This window comes from Eleutherodactylus coqui, chromosome 9 (assembly GCF_035609145.1).
Source record: "Eleutherodactylus coqui strain aEleCoq1 chromosome 9, aEleCoq1.hap1, whole genome shotgun sequence".
Taxonomy (NCBI): Eukaryota; Metazoa; Chordata; class Amphibia; order Anura; family Eleutherodactylidae; genus Eleutherodactylus; species Eleutherodactylus coqui.
In genome coordinates, this window is record NC_089845.1 from 89,049,712 (window position 1) to 89,066,450 (window position 16,739).

Consider the following 16,739-nt stretch of genomic DNA (forward strand, 5'->3'; position numbering starts at 1 on the left):
GCATCGCAGTGCGAGAAAAACGTAGGCAGATATCCCAAAATCGCTGGGATATCACTGCGACATCGCCAGTCTTTTCAATGAGGCCAGCGACAGCAGCGCTAGCCCCATTGAAAAGATATGGAGAATGCCGCTGACTTCTGCCACAGCTGTGACCGCTGTCACAGCTGTGGCAGGAGTTTCTTTCATCCCCGCGGGGACCGCGGGGGTGAAGGAACCCTCTGTCACACCTGTGACAGCTGTGGCAGAAGTCAGCGGTATGCTTTCCCATTGCTTTCAATGGGATTGGCAGCAGTGCCGATCCCATTGAAAGCAATGGGATAGCATGCCGCTGACTTCTGCCACAGCTGTCACAGCTGTTACAGAGGGTTCCTTCATCTCCGCGGTCCCCGCGGGGATGAAGGAAACTCCTGCCACAGCTGTCACAGCTGTGGCAGAAGTCCGCGGCATTCTCCATATGTTTTCCATGGGGCTAGCGCTGCTGCCGCTGGCCCCATTGAAAAGACTGTCGCAGCGATATCGCTGCGATTTCTCGCACTGTTCTGCGCGAGTTTTCACTTACTCTCGCAGCGTAGTGGAGAAAAAAACGCTAGTGGGTGGGAGCCCTATCACAAAGACTGCTCCACATGCCTCCTCCCACAGACTACTCCCCCATGCCATCCTTTTCTCATGCAAACTGCTCCACAGGTTACTCCTTGTACCCCCATTCTCAAAAAGACTGCTCCTCATGGTGTCATCACTCTCACATAGACTGAATTTCATGACCCCATCTCTCTCATAGACTGCTCTCCATGCACCTTCTCTTACACAGAATGCTCCCCTATGCCCCCCTCTTTCTCTTCCTGCAGAGAGACTGATCTCTCATGCCACTTCACTCTCATAAAGACTGCTCCAGGTTATATGTCACTATCAGAAACTGCTTCCCATGGTGCCCTCAGATAGACTGCTCATCATGGAACACCCTCTCTAATCACAGACTCCTCCCCATATCCTCTGATCTCGCAGACTACTCCTCACAACTCTTCATGACCCTCCTCTCTCACAGACTGCTCACCATTACCCTAACTCTCTCACAGACTGCTCCCCATTGCTCTGACTCTTTCTCGCAGACTGCACCCCATGGCGTTCTCCTGCCTAAGAGACTGCTTTACACCTCCCTCATAGACCTGTGGTTGTATTCCCCTCATTACCTTTGTCATTAGCAGTGACTTATACAATAGCAGCAGCATCCTCTTCCTCTCTATTTGTTTTTGCTCCATAGTGCCGCATTAACAGTAAGCCACTCCCCTTTTAGTCTGGTCATGTGACCTCCAGATCATATGACTTACAAGGAGCAATTCTGTTTTAGCCTTTTGTAATCATCTTCTTTTGCCATTTGACTATTATGTCGGAAACGGTCTTGCATCTCTTCTATTTCTGGTTTTGCTACAGTTTGCATAAAAACTCAATAGTTTTGCTGAAAAAGCATATTCAGGGCACAGAGAGCCTGTTTCCAGAGGCCCTACCACATCTTGGCACCCAAAATGTGCCAGGGTGGCTCCAATGCACTGGTGCTCTTTTGTCACCTCTATTATATGTCAAGCAACCTACAAGATTGCGGTATACAATAGACTTTGTTTCCCTGTCCTGTGTGCCAGATCTATTCTCTCCCCATCTATTCTGTGTTCTCTGACTATGAGCCCACTCACTCCTCAGATCTCCGATATATCAGACCATTCCTCAGCGGCTTCTGCAGCAGTATGTGCCTGACAACTCCTTCCCCAGGTCTTATGTGCCTCATGTCACTACTTCCACAGCTGTCTGAGACATTAAACCTACTGTAGTGGGGGTGATTGGATTCAGTCTTCTCACACATCCGTTTTGAGTATTACAAATATTCTTTTAGTGACAGATATTGGGAGGTCATCTGAAATGATAGTCACACATATTCTTAGAATAAAAGAACTAAATGATTATACTTTCCAAAGTCTTGAAACTAATTTTATGCATTGAACATGTAGGATCCCGATTACATGAATGTGCTTCTTTTGATAAGTTTGTAGATATGAGATTCTGGATACTTGAAGCATCAGATCAGACCAGAGTAGATGTCACCTTTAATCCCGGAAGCAACAGTGTGGTAGCAGATGTGCAAGAATTACCCCCATCGGTTCACAGTTTGTACTGGATTGCGCCAGCATCATACTTGGGAGAGAGGGTAAGAAGAACACAAAGAAATACAGTCTAATGCACCAAAAAGCTTCAGGGCTGTGGAGTCGGAGTCAGAGTAGAAATGTACCGATTTCGGCTTATAGACAAAAAAATATATATATGGTATAATTGATTCAATGCAGAATGTGTTGCTTTCATAGGAATTTCGTAAAGTTAGTTTTGAAATGTCCTTTTAACCCTTTGCAATCCAATTTTGGATTCAGGGTTCCCTAGGGGGCTTTCTCTTTCTGCCATTATACAATGGCGCTGTCTCCTGGCTAGAGCCAGTACTGCAGTACGGGACATGCTGGAAAGGCCCCCGACAACAGAGCAGCCAGTAATATACAGTAAGAACACCCTGCCGGACGTCTTCCGACATCGGAGCTGTACAGCCTTCAATCAGAATGTCTTCAGACGTCAGACAGTGGATTGGAAAGGGTTAATACATGTTGTATTTACCAAAAACCATTACTTAACCATACTATTGTAATACAATAAATTTACCATGTAAAAAACATGAGTTCTATATGAAGGAGTCGGAGTCTGGGAAAATTGAGGAGTTGGAGTTGAAGGTTTGGCTTACCGACTCTACGGCCCTGATTAAACATATATTTTAGCTATGGTTTCTCGAGCTTACCACCATTTCCCCAGCTCCCCATGTGATTCCATCTCCACATAATAATATTTAACTGATTTAACAGATTTCTTCATACGGAGGCTATCTGACCTACCAGCTGAAGTCCTTTGGCTTACCAAATGAAGGCATGGTCCTACTAGACAAGAGACCAGATGTTCTGCTAACAGTAAGTTATGCCGGCTTGCGATTTGAAAAGTAAAAATCTGGAGGCAAGAACATATTTGTATCTAAACATGTAATTATGATGTAACGCTGGATCAGTATATCAAAGCCTTGCAGAATTTGTTCTTGTGTATCATGAGACACAAAATGATATGTTGTCTGGGCAAGTCATGATTTTCCGTTTCAGTGGTTGTGCGGTGGGTATTTGGATCTGAGCGCTCTGCTATTAGCGGCCAAAGGCTGTCAGACACTTATGGATGTAACAGTCTATACATTCCGATGTTCTGCTGCCTTTTCACACTTCATTAACCTCAACTGGCTATAATAGCAGAGTGCACTGAGATGTTATGAGCAGGATGGATGACACAGCCGGAGAGGGGTAGAACAAGCTGAATGTCCTGAAATTAGTCACCTGCTGCAGCTGGTTAGGTATAAGGCTGGCCTCAGACGAGCATATAAAAACACGTCCGTAATATGGATCCGGATTACGGACGTGTCTCAAATCATTAAACCCATGTCATAAATTTCTTTTTTACATGTATTTGTCTCTATATTTTTTATATTTTCTATTCGACAAATACTGATCTGTATACCCTACCTATCGTGGATGTTCTCCAATTCGCATCAGATTTAACCCATTACTATGCAGTAGACAAAATCCACAGAAAACTCAGGAGCAAAATTTTGCTGCAAAATCCACATGTCAGGGCGGTTTCAGATGGTCATAATATGTTTGCCACTACGGATCGTATTTGCACATGAACTAAGTTGAGAGATGGCAAGAAATAGGCTGATATGCATGTGCCAGCAAACAGTACTGTGATTTTTGAGACAGAAATACCAGTTCACACTCTTACGTGTTGGACCCTTCCCTTTGAATAAAATGACAATTAAATGCCAAATTAGGGCCATCTGTCTTTTTTTCCCTCCTTTGTATGCAGGGTAACTCCCTCCCTGTTTTTAAGCTGCCATAGACTTCTGATGGGGGCTGCCATAGCTAAACTCCCGCCCCCTCCCCTTGTCCGCAGCCAGCAATGGGAGGAGGCGGGATGGAGCAGCACTTAGCTCCGCCCCCTGTCCTGCCCCGGATGGGAGGAGAGAGGAGGTGAGCCGACGAAGGTGGGGGGTGGGGGTGTACAGGGAAGGGGCGACGGCTTGGCAGTCTCGGTGTATATATGTGTCGGTGCCCATGCCATCTGAACGGGTGCACAAACGTTAGATTTGTGCACCCATTCATGAGTTTTAACTGCTCAGATCGTAGCGTATATAGGCCGGCCGTGAAAACGCGGCCAATTATATGCTTGTGGGAATAAATCCTAAGCCGTAACACATATGGATTTGGAAGCTGATCTCTGGTTATCCCGCAGCAGAAAAAGATTGATGGGTGTGCCAATGACCTTATGACACAAGAAATGGGATTCTGAAGGAAACCATTAATCTAATGTTTAAATCTAGATCATTTTTCTATATTATCATATACAGTATTTCTATACAAGTTTATATGATGTTTAATAATGAGTAATGTATTTTCTAGGGCAGACAGATGACAGTTGTTTATGTGGATCCAACCAATCCTCTACCAGACAGACAATACTACGGGCGCGTCCAGCTAGTAGAGGTAAGATAGTTATTATTCATTATTTAAAATTTTCTGGAATTCATTTTTTACCTGTTGAGTGTCACTAATGGCCCTTTTAGATGGGATGCAGTTCTGTAAGAAAAAGAACATGTCTGCAGCTCATTAGGCTAAGTAGCCATTTAACTCAGGGCGTGTTTGTCTGCTGCATGCAAATGAACATGCTCTGTGAGCGCAAAATGTACAGTAAAAGGCACTGAGTTGCGCATAATTGCGTGTACACTTATGTGCAGGAGCCCTTAAACCCCATTGAGCTTGTTTGGGATCACTTGGACAGAAGCGTGATAATATAGCAACCTATAAGGGCAGCACATTTGTGGGAACTTCTGCAACAGTCCTGGCATTACATTTCTGAACAATATCTGAAAGGTGGCTTCTTGGAAGAGTCAAAAATCTAGATTTAATTTGGTGAAACAAAATTAATGCCTTATTTTTAATCATCTTAACTGCTTTGTTTATTCTGTGCTTTCATTTCAAAGTATATTTGAGACCTTAAAGGGGTTGTCCCGCGAAACAAAGTGGGTCTATACACTTCTGTATGGCCATATTAATGCACTTTGTAATGTACATTGTGCATTAATTATGAGCCATACAGAAGTTATCAGAAGTTATTCACTTACCTGTTCCGTTGCTGGCGTCCTCGTTTCCATGGAGCCGTCTAATTTTCAGCGTCTAATCGCCAGATTAGACGCGCTTGCGCAGTCCGGGTCTTCTTCTTTTCTCAATGGGGCCGTTCGTGCCGGAGAGTGGCTCCTTGTAGCTCCGCCCCGTCACGTGCCGATTCCAGCCAATCAGGAGGCTGGAATCGGCAATGGACCGCACAGAAGCCCTGCGGTCCACCGAGGGAGAAGATCCCGGCGGCCATCTTCAGCAGGTAAGTAAGAAGTCACCGGAGCGCGGGGATTCAGGTAAGCGCTGTCCGGTTTTCTTGTTTAACCCCTGCATCGGGGTTGTCTCGCGCCGAACGGGGGGGCTGTTGAAAAAAAAAAACCCGTTTCGGCGCGGGACAACCCCTTTAAACTGTGTAAATATCAATGAAAACTGAAAAAATTGAGGTGTTCCAAAAATTTTAACCAGTAGTGTATGTGCAGAAGTGCCTATTTCTATAGCTTCCCGACATAATGGCCGTCAGAATAATCCCTGGATAACATTTGAAAGTTCCTACCTGACTCCAAGACTAGGATCAACAACCCCATTGGTTACTTAATGTCTACTCAATCTTCTGCAAGTTTCATTTTTGTCACGTCTGTGCGGCTCACAAGCATCACGCTCAGCACGGGACACAGGGTGATGTTAACAACTGCAGTAGTAGATAGATTTATGCACTGCAAAACAGTGCTCACCACAACTGAAATATGTAGCCCAGATGTAAAACCCATGCAACACCACTCCAGGGGAGAAGGAGGCCTGGCCCTAATCTAGCAGGGAGGTGACGGGTCCCTGCCTAAAGCGGAATCATTGCCTTGATAAAAAGGCAGCCCCACGGTCTTCTTTCTGGGCCCTGATTGTCCCTATTGGAACCCCTGGAGAGATGAACTGACACCACAAAGCAAAACAGAAATGAACAGCAGGAAAGCAACTGAAAAGGAACTCACAGCAACTTATCTGCAAGTCGCAATACACCCAGCACGGGAGAGCTCCAAACTCCAAGGACTCCACCATGGAACGGAATAAGCAGCACTGATCACCAGGAGGGGTGAGAATATATAGCCACCCTGCACCTGAAAACTGGCAGAGTGAATACAAAACCACACGTCCACCCTACTCCTAGGCATGACTAATCCAGCATCCATCCATGCAGCAAAGGCAGACAGCACCAGCAGACTCTGCACATGGTGCATTAACCCTTGACCTACTTAACAAAGCAAAAGGTCTTTACCTGTGTTGAGGCCACCATGCCACGATGCTGTCGCGACCAACAAGCTGCGATAATTCCGAACAAAAACAGGACAGGGATGGGTTTATATTACATCCTGTTCACAACTGCGTTGAGGATTTCTGTTCTTCTGTTCTGTTATAGATACAGAAAAACTAAAACAATTGTTTGTCTAAACTTCCATTGATTTCAGAGGGGCTCTAAGTTTGTCTTAGTTTACTTTCTGTTAGATTTCCGTTTTTGTTTTTTTTTCTTTTTTATGTAAACAATTACAGTCTGCTGCACTATTTTTTTCCATCCAAAAAGCCCAGGGAGCTAACGGAAAGTAGCCTTCTGTTTGTTTTGTTTACATTATTGTCAATGGAGAATGGATGCAAATGAAAACATTTGTATTTATTTGTTCCATTTAATAGATTTTTTTTTCTTCCACAACTAGGCCCCTTTCACATGTGTACTGTATATCTCCATTGTTCAGCTGCATCCTCGGAACTGAACAATGACAATACCGGAATTGCTAGATCCAGCATATGCCAGACACGGACGGCGCCTGACAGAGCCCATTGACTACACTATGTCCTGTCCAGTTTCTGGCGTGCTGCATGTTCCCAGACAAAATAACACTGTTTGCTGTATTAGTTCGCTCAGGACCTCACGCTGGATCTGCACCAGAGGCTCTGAACAGAGTCTCCTGTCCATGTGGAAATGTAGCTTTTTTTTTTTACACTAAAAATGGATCTGTTAATATGGATGTAAACAAATGCCAAACTGATACTAAAGGGGGCTAATGTTCCCGTTTTTGGACTGAGCCATCAAACTGAACTGTCGAGAAATGGAAGCCTTAGTTTCTAATATTTTCAGTTCGGCATCCGTTTTTGAATCTGTTTATAGAATTCTAGATAGGTCCGTTAAAAACAGAAACCCAAACGCAGATGTGAGGAAAGGTCTAGAAAATTGCACCTATACTCTGATTTCAGGACATTTCTTTTTTTTAAAAATTCGTTTTATTTTTGAAAAAGGCATTGCAAAATACAGAATGAAGAAAACTTTGTTAGGTGCATCCTTATTCATGTATACATTTCCGTTGTGCATAGATCAACGCAAATCTTATTACTGTACTTTCTAGATAACTTAACAATAAACTTTACAACTTTTTTTCAACCGGTTCTGCTCTAACTTATTACGGCCTTAGTGGAGAGACTAGAGTGTAGGTCTGCTGACACTTATCTGGGGGGGGGTGTGTGTGTATATATCCGGCCTCGAGGTTTATTCCATGGTTAAGGTAGAATGGGAGTCGATCCATATCCCCCATATTTTCCTAAATTTGGCCGGGCATCCTCGGTTTTGGTAGATGATTTTCTCATAGGAAGTTACGGTATTTACCAGTTGGGTCCAATGTAGGATTGAGGGGGTTTCCACAGCCATCCACCTCATGGCTATTGCCTTGCGGGCCAAGAACAGCACTTTTTCCAGAAAGGTACAGGTGTGGTGTGGCCACACCTCCTCCTCCAGTAGGCCAAACAGCGCCACCCTGGGGTCTAGCTCAATAGCTAGTGGGGAAGGCAATAGTGCGTTTATGAGGTCAGTAATTTCCGACCAGTATTCGTTAATTGGAGGGCATTCCCATATCAAGTGCCAGAAGTTCGCCTCTGGTTGGCGGCATCTGTGACAAATATTTGAAGACGCTGTGCCCATTTTGTATAGGCGGCTAGGGGTAAGATAGGCCTGGTGCGTTATGTATAGTTGGATTAATTTATTGTTTACGGCAGGGGAAACAGCCAAATGGGATTCGGAAATGTCCTGCCATTCCTCGGGTGTGAGGGATGGGATGGCTTGTTTCCATTTGTCATATGCTGAAGGCGGGTTGAGGGCTATTTTAGCCGAAAGGAGATGTGTGTTTAGGGCCGAGATTAACCCCTTAGGTCCCTGGGACTTGAGGATGCCAATTGTGGGGAACTTGGATATATGTGTTGAGGCGGGCGGAAATTGGGAGTTCAAAGCATGTCTTAGTTGGAAGAAACGGAATAATTGAAGATGTGGGGACTGCAACCTGTCGCGTAGCTCTATGAATGTAGGGAATGTTTCATCTACGTATATGTCTCTTATTGTATGTACCCCCCGGGCCATCCAATATTGTGGATCTGGGACTGACTGTAGGGCGGTGAGACCAGGGTTATTCCAGAGGCGGAGCTCGGGTATTATGTCCTGGTATCGCTGCAGTATCTTCACCTCTTTCCACACGCCAAGGGCTAATCTGTGAAGCGGGACCATGTCGGCGGAGTTGGTGTATTGCGGAAATTCTAAGAAATTTAGGAGGTTATTACCTTTTACTTGCTTCGCCAGCTGTTTATCTGCTATTGGTAATTCCCCGTCCAAGACCCAGGCCCGTATGTTCCTCAATTGTCCTGCCAAGTAATAAAGTCAGAGATCCGGGAGGGCCATTCCAGCTTGCTCTTTGGGCCTTTGTAATATCGACAGGCTTAATTTGGAATGGGAGGAGTTCCATACAAAGGAGATGATAAGGGAGTTTAGTGACTGGAAGAAGCGTTTGGGGACGGTTACTGGCATGTGCTGCAATATATACAAGCATTTGGGTTGGGTAGCCATTTTAATAAGATTTATGCGCCCGGCCACAGAGAGCGGTAACTTGGCCCATCCTTTCAGCTTGTGTCTTATATTGTCTAGTAGCGGGTCTATGTTTTCTGCTATGGCGTTATTATGGTCGTATGGCATAAATATCCCCAGATATTTAAACGTTTGGACCGGTTTTAGCCCATACCTAGTAACGCAGGGGTCATTTTCGGGGTTGAGGTTTGTGTATAGGATTGTCGATTTAGACCAATTGACATATAGACCCGAGAAACTAGAGAACCTGTCTATGTGGATCATGGCTTGGGAGAAGGAGTTTATTGGGTCTGATAGAAAGAGAATTGTGTCATCCGCATATAGTCCTACCTTACTCTCGATGTCCGCCCATCTAATACATTTCACATTGGGGGCGCTTCTCAGACAGATTGCCAATGCCTCAATAGCTATGGCAAATAGGGCCGGGGATAGAGGGCATCCCTGTCGGGTGCCTCTTGCCAATTGGAATTCGGGTCATGGGATGCCGTTTACCACCACATTCGCGCTCGGGGATTTATATATGATTTTGATCTATTGCTGGAATTTAGGTCCAAATCCAAAGCGGACCAGACAAGCCTCGAGAAAGGCTCATTCCAGTGAGTCAAAGGCCTTTGCCATGTCCAGTGAGACTAAGGCCCAGGGCATATTGTATTGCTTACCTAATTGCATGGCTGTCTGGACTCTACGGATGTTTATTGTCGTAGATTTCCCAGGCATGAAACCCGTCTGGTCCGGGTGGATAATGGACAAAATCACCTGGTTTAATCTAGTAGCTAGGATTTTAGTTAGGATTTTGTAATCGGCGTTTACCAGTGAGATTGGACGGTAGGAACTACAGTCTATAGGGTCCTTCCCAGGTTTCTGTATCACCACTATGGAGGCTTTGTAGAATGAGGGCGGGAGGGTGTTGTCTATTTGGGCTTGGTTTAGTGTCTCGAGTAGTAGCGGGGCTAGTTGTTCACTATATTTTCGGTATGTCTCTATTGGGAGGCCGTCCGGGCCGGGCGATTTATTAAGGACCATATCCCGAATTATCTGTTGGATCTCCTCTAGCGTGATTGGGGCTTCCAAAAGCTCAACCTGATCTACGGATAGAGTTGGAAAATTTAGATCTTCCAAGTAACTCAAGATATCTGCCACTGTGCTCTGAGAGGAAGAGCTGTACAAATTGGTATAGAAGTCTTTAAAACAATTTGTGATAGACGGGGCGTCAGTCAGTTCCACCCCACCTTGGTTCCTAATTTTAAGGACTGCGTTGGTTTTGTTTTCGCGTCCAACGAGGTTGGCCAGTAGGTGGCTAGATTGGTTCCCCAATTCAAAGTAATGTTGCTTGGTGAAAAATAATTTACGTTTAGCTTTAGCGTAAATTTGATGTTTGTGGAGTCGGACTAAGCTGAGCCAGGCTGTTTTATTGATGTCTGTGGGGTTAGATGTGTACATCTTTTCAGCCTCCATTGTCTGAATTTCTAGTTCTCTATCGGCCTGGGCTGTCGACTTTTTAATATACGAAATGGCGGACTTGAGGAATCCCCTGACATAAGCCTTCAGAGTATCCCATTTCAAAGCGGGGTGGGTATTCTCATTGTGGGCCTCTAGGAACAGGGATATATGGAAAAGTGTTTGGTCGTGTGGTCCGATTAGCTTCAGCCAGAAGGGGTGGAGCCTCCAGGTGGGTACTATAGTTTGTTGAGGGAATTTCAGCGTTAACAGTATGGGGCTGTGATCAGATATACCACGCGGGCAGTGCGTGATATTGGAAAGGTATATTGCTAGAGCTAAATATATAATCGATCCTTGCCAGCGCACTGTGTCCCGGGGAATGACAGGTGAACTCCCGCACGTCAGGGTGTTTAAACCGCCAGAGATCGATCCAGCCGACACTTTCGATTAGTTGTTTTAGGGAAGAGCTTTGGGTGGGGGTCATACTAGGGGATGTGTGGAATCTATCTTCGGCAGGATCCATTACCATATTAAAGTCACCTAGGCAGATCACCCCCGTCGAGGGGTATTGATGTGCATATGTTATGGCGGATTGTAGGAGATGGAAGTTGCTGTGGGGCGGGTTGTAAATAGATAGGATAACGTAGGGTTTGGAGTCTATTTTGCCGAATATGAATATGAACCTTACTTCGGGGTCCCTGCGAATATTGATAGGGTTCCAACGCAATGACCTATGAATGAGCACAGAAACGCCCCTGGAGGAGGAGGTGTGAAAGGAGTGGGCAACCCATTGCACCCACGGTTTTGCAAGGGCGTCGGCCTTTTCCTTAATAAGGTGGGTCTCCTGCAAGCTTGTGATATGTGGGTTAATTTGCCGAATATAAGTAAAGACCGCTCTTCGCTTGAGTGCAGTAACGAGACCCCGGACGTTCCAGCTAAGACATTTTAAAGTCATTGCTGGCTATGTGGACATATAATTGGTGCGTTATCTCTGTGGCCCTGGGATAAGGAGGAGGGGGAAGGACCTGCGAGTGTTGGGAAGGGAATTGTGTCAGTGCAGACCTGCTAAAAATATTGTTAGAGAGCAGATTACAACAACTTAAACATTTAACCTTTGACATCTTGCTTAATTTTGGCATAAGTGTCAAAAACAACATACGAAAAATAAAACAATTTAGCTACAATCTGTTTGGAAGTAGCAGATGTTACTCTAATAGGGAGGGGGGGAAAATCCCGATCGCCTATAGGGGATCGTGGGTGTCGCCAAGTCCCGTTGGCAATTCAAAGATATCATCGCCCCACGTTTTCACCGTCTATAGGTCAGAGGGGTATCAGTCGCATGGATTATGACTGGGTTTAAAGTCCTGCCATAGATGCTGCGGGATCAATCGTCCTTCGGTATCTCCGGGTGCATGTCCAGCCACTCCAAGGCCTCAGTAGGAGATTGGAGAAAAATCACCTTTCCTTGGGTTACAATGCGCAGGCGGGCCGGGTATGCCATTGAATAAGGGATATTTCTTTCTTTAAATTTTCTCTTTGCTTCTATGAAGGTAGCTCTTTGCTTTTGTAGTTCGGCGGAAAAGTCAGGGAATATGGAAATTGTTGCATTGTTGTGTTTTAATGGGCCCTTTAATCTAGCTTGGCGAAGTGCAGCGTCGCGATCTCTGCAATTCAGAATCCTTTCTAGGAAGGGGCGCGGGGGGGGCTCCCGGCTGTGGTGGTTTTGCTGGGACCCGGTGGGCTCTTTCCACTGTGAAATGTGTGGAGAAGGCTTCGTCACTCAATAAGGATTTCAGCCAGGTTTCGGCGAATGTTTCTGGGTGGGAGCCTTCTGATTTCTCTGGTAGGCTAATTTTGCGTAGGTTATTGCGGCGCGACCGGTTTTCCAGGTCGTCCGTCTTGGACTGGCAGAATTCTGCTACCCGTGTGGCTTTTTTGACTGCCACAGAGAGCGGACGTAGGGAGTCTTCTGCATTGGAGATGCGGTCCTCCATTTCTCGCATTCTACCTCTCATGTTCTGTAAGTCCTGTCTCAATAACGAAACCTCAGACTTTATCTCTTCTATTTTATTGGTGAGAGAGGATTTGCAGGTGTTGATTGCTTCAAGGAGCTGTCGCATGGTCGGTTCCGGGGGTTGCCCGCTCTCGCCTTCGGGCTCTCTCATCTGGGTGGGTCGTGTTGATCGCGGCCTATGGTCCGGGGTTTCGGAGCGGGCAAACTCTTTTAGCTTTTCTGCTGCTGAGCCACTTTTGGCTCGTGTGCTCATGATGGGGGACGTAGATTGGTGTAGTGGTTTATGGGGGTGAATGGTTTTTCTTCTTTTCCGGCCTTAGATTTTAGATTGTAACGGGTTAATGCGCCTCTTACAGAGTTTAGATGTTATCAGCTATAGAGTCCTTGTAATTATGTAGTTGGGGTGGTTGTTAGAGGATAGAGGTCTTTTCCCGCTTAATATAGTACGGTGTAAAGAGTATCAAGGGTTATTGATTGTAACAGAGGCCAGGGAACGATTCCGGCGGTTTGGCGTGACTTTGCCGAGTTTAGATGTTGTTGGTTATAGAGTCCTTGTAATTATGCGATTGTAGTGGCTGTTAAGGAGTAAAGGTTTCTGTCTTTTCCCGTTTAGTGTAGTATAATATTGGAGGTATTAAAGCTGTTGCTTGTGGCAGGCACCTAACAGTGAAGTCAGCAGTTTGATGCGACTTTTATGGGGTTTAGATGTGATTGACTATCCAGTCCTTGTAATTATGCAGTTACAATAATTGTTAGAGGGCGAAGGTCCCGCGACCCGGGTCGCAATTATACAGGATTTGGCTAAGCCTGAGACTGTTTGTGATAGGGTTGTGGGAGATTTGTCGGCCCCTTACCGCAACACTGTCCGCTGTGGGCAGAGACGCAGTTTAAGGTGCAGGGAGCGTTTTATTTCCTGCGAGTTCCGCTGCTTGTCGGGTAGATGGAGCCGTGAGCTAAGGCAGTCCGCCCCTCGCGCACTCCCCAAAGCGTTGTTGTATAGTGGCGCAGGCGGCTAAAGGTATCTTTCCAAGGGGTGGTGGGAAGTCTGTTGTTGTGGGCTGTTTTCCCTATGTGTAGCCCCAGAGGGTCAATGTCCTTTAGCAGGTGTGTTATCCCCCAGCCCCCGCTGGCTACTCACAATTTCGCTGCCGGCTCCGCAGGGTCGGGTGCGGGAAGGAGGATCCTGCAGCACGGAGTCCCCAGGGTCGCCGGTTGTCAAGGAGTGGGCCGCAGGTAGATGACCGGTGGGGCGGTCGGGCCGGCCGCGGCTCCCGTCGGGCTTGTTGCCGTCCATCCGGCAGCTGTAATGGGTGAGGGGGCTCCCAGTCCGCCGGTCCGCAGGCGAGGCGGCTCTCAGGGCTGAAGTCGGGGCTCCGCGAGGTGCCTGGCACCACTAGCAGACGGCGGTGGAATGTTGCAGAACGGCCGGCCGGGTGAGCTGCAGTGTCTGCGCAGCTCTCACAGCAGAGGAAGGAGTGCGGAGGCTGTCAGCCGAGCAGCCCCTCCCGTCCAGGATGGGCCAGTCTCCCGTCGCTGCAGAGAATCTCCAGGGGCACGGGGACGGACGACAGAGCGGGCGGCGGTCCCGGCTGGGACACCGCAGCGGGCACTCCTTGCTGAGGGCTACAGAGCGGGCCTCCCAGCCCGGGAAGGTAGGTCTCGTGCGGACCGCGCTGGTGCAGGCAAGCGGAGGTAGGGGTCTCGGGCAGCGGGGCGGCCGGAGCGGTCTGCAAGCCGCGGTCTGTCTTTTGGTCCCAGCGCAGAGGCTCTTCTTCCAGGGGTAGGTCACTCCGTCCTGCGGGTCGGGGTCCAGCTCAAGGGGTCTCACTCGGGTCGGGTCGCGTCCGGTCGGCGGCAGCAAGAAGGGGAGGGGGAGGGTCGGCCCAGGCAGGACAACCGGATCCCGGGGGGGAGACTCGCCGTGCAGACTGTGTGCAGGTAGGCAAAAGCAAGCCCACGGGTCCTGATCCGGCTCACAGGTAGGAGATTGGAGAGGTCGGCATCAGGCTAAGCACGGGAAACCAGCAGGGCGTTGGCGCCGCTCCTCTTCCTCCTCGGCTCACAGCCCCCTCAGGGTCTAGAGGTCCTTAGGCAGTATTTTGGATCTCAGGATTTGAGTATGGCCAGGATTTTTTCAGGATTTTGGATTTTCCCCTGGGGAGCTCTCCTCACATGCGACTGTCCATGTCGGTCGCTGGCCACGCCCCCCCCAGGACAACATTTCTTTATTGAGTAGAATGCCTTTTAGATTTATAATAAGTATTATATGAGATCTTTGTACACCAGCTATGGAAGCAGCAGCAGCCCGTGAGACACTTACCATCACCTTCCATTATAAAAAATGAAATCCCCATCACTCCTCAGGAAGTTGTAGATGTGTATAAGATGTAGTACAGCCAGAGAAGTGGAGACAAACCTGCATATTACTGTCCTTTTAGTTGATTTCTGTAAATGTATATCTCCTCTCTCCATACTTGGCTGAGGGAACAGGCTCTCTGCTAATCAGATTTCCACTCTGCTGTATTCTCTTCCATCTCCTCTTCCTCACACAACTGGATTCGAATTGCGGATTCTATGACTACTGTCTGTGCGGACAATCCGCGGTAAAACGCAGGCATTGAAAGGCATGTAGTTTCGAATTTTCCTTTACACCCGTGGGTTCAAATTTCATATTCTGAAAGCAGAAGAAGAATTATAGCTTCCTCTATTTCACTGCAGATTCCGCACGGATGGCCTCCATTGATGTCAGTGGATGCGTGCGACCTGCAGCCCATATGCAATTAACATTGCATATAGCCAGGCTTACAGCCAGAATCCTCTGTGGACCTCCCAGAGTGCTGTGCTGCTTGTGATCCCTGTTGTATGGGATGAAGAATGTATGTAGTGGATCTGTATGTGATGTATATGTAGTAGAGCTGTGTGTGTGTGTGACTTGCATGTAGCAGAGCTGTGTGGCACATTGCGCCACCAGAAACACTGGTACTATAATTTCCTAATAATTACTAGTAGTTTTCTGAATGAGAAGTGTGGAATATTCTGGGAAATCTGAACTTTATATTTATATATTAATATGTTTTGTAATTGCTTTGTTTATTCATGTAACTGCATTGTATGTATGACAAGGGAGATAATTTGCTGAGTAACAGCTCTTTCCTTAGAGGGTAAACTGGCATAGCTTTACTAAAAGTTGGGGAATACGAAACATAATGCCTGCAGCTGTTAGGCATGTCATTTGGCAATGAGAATGTTTTCTTTGAAAACCAAGTAAAAATTCCTTGTAAATAATACAAGGTTATTTGTGTCATTTCTACTCATCAGTTTACACTGAAATCACAAATGGGTAAATGTATGCATAGAAAGGAAATGTAATTCCCGTCTACCTCTCTTCTGCCAGTCTAACCAAGTTGAACTGTTGTGCTTTTCCTCAATTCATCTCGTATTTTAGGCAGCACATAGGAATGGATATGTCGGGGGTAATTATGTTGGGGAATATCTATTGTTCTCCAGTTGTAGAGGTAGAGTCCAGGAGAAGGGAACCTCAACAGCCCCGTGAACAAAGCTGTCCGCCACCCACTAAGAGGCCGCTCCCTATCATCCCTGAAACAATTGACTCTTTAAATCCATCCTTTGAATGGGTCTTACACTAGAAAAATTCCATCAATTTAACTTTGATATAATAATGCAAAGTATAATAGCATTGACTCATAGTATGGAAACATAAGACTTTGGAGGATGTGACTCAGATTGCAGTTTAGGAGCTGCCTAGGGCAGTGCATGTAAATCAGAGACCACATATCAGTGGATTTAAATATAATGAATCGATTTTCATTATAAACCTTTTCATCCAGTAAATATGCCTTTCTATCATGATATAGTAGCCACATCCAACATGTTCTTTCCAGCGTTCCCATTAAAGTGAATGGAGTAGAAGCACACATGTATGGCCTCCACTTTTTCTTATTTTGGGACATGCTGGGGGTCAAATCTTGGGATTGGTGAGCGTCCCCCTCTAATTAGCAGACTATCCCCCATACTGAGATTAGAATAGCCCTTCAACTATATATATATATATATATATATATATATATATATATATATATATATATATATATATATATATATATATATATATATATATATATATATATATATAATCTTTTAAGGA

General features: G+C 46.2%; 1 protein-coding gene across 1 annotated transcript in view; it reads left to right on the top strand.

The window, feature by feature from the left end:
• The window catches only part of LAMA3 (laminin subunit alpha 3), a 205,905-nt gene that overhangs the window by 115,111 nt on the left and 74,055 nt on the right, over window positions 1-16,739 (top strand). Inside the window, exons 37-39 of the mRNA XM_066578034.1 lie at window positions 2,033-2,194; window positions 2,889-2,990; window positions 4,521-4,604. Of these exons, the coding sequence (XP_066434131.1) occupies window positions 2,033-2,194; window positions 2,889-2,990; window positions 4,521-4,604 (348 nt within the window). The remainder of the gene's footprint in view (window positions 1-2,032; window positions 2,195-2,888; window positions 2,991-4,520; window positions 4,605-16,739) is intronic.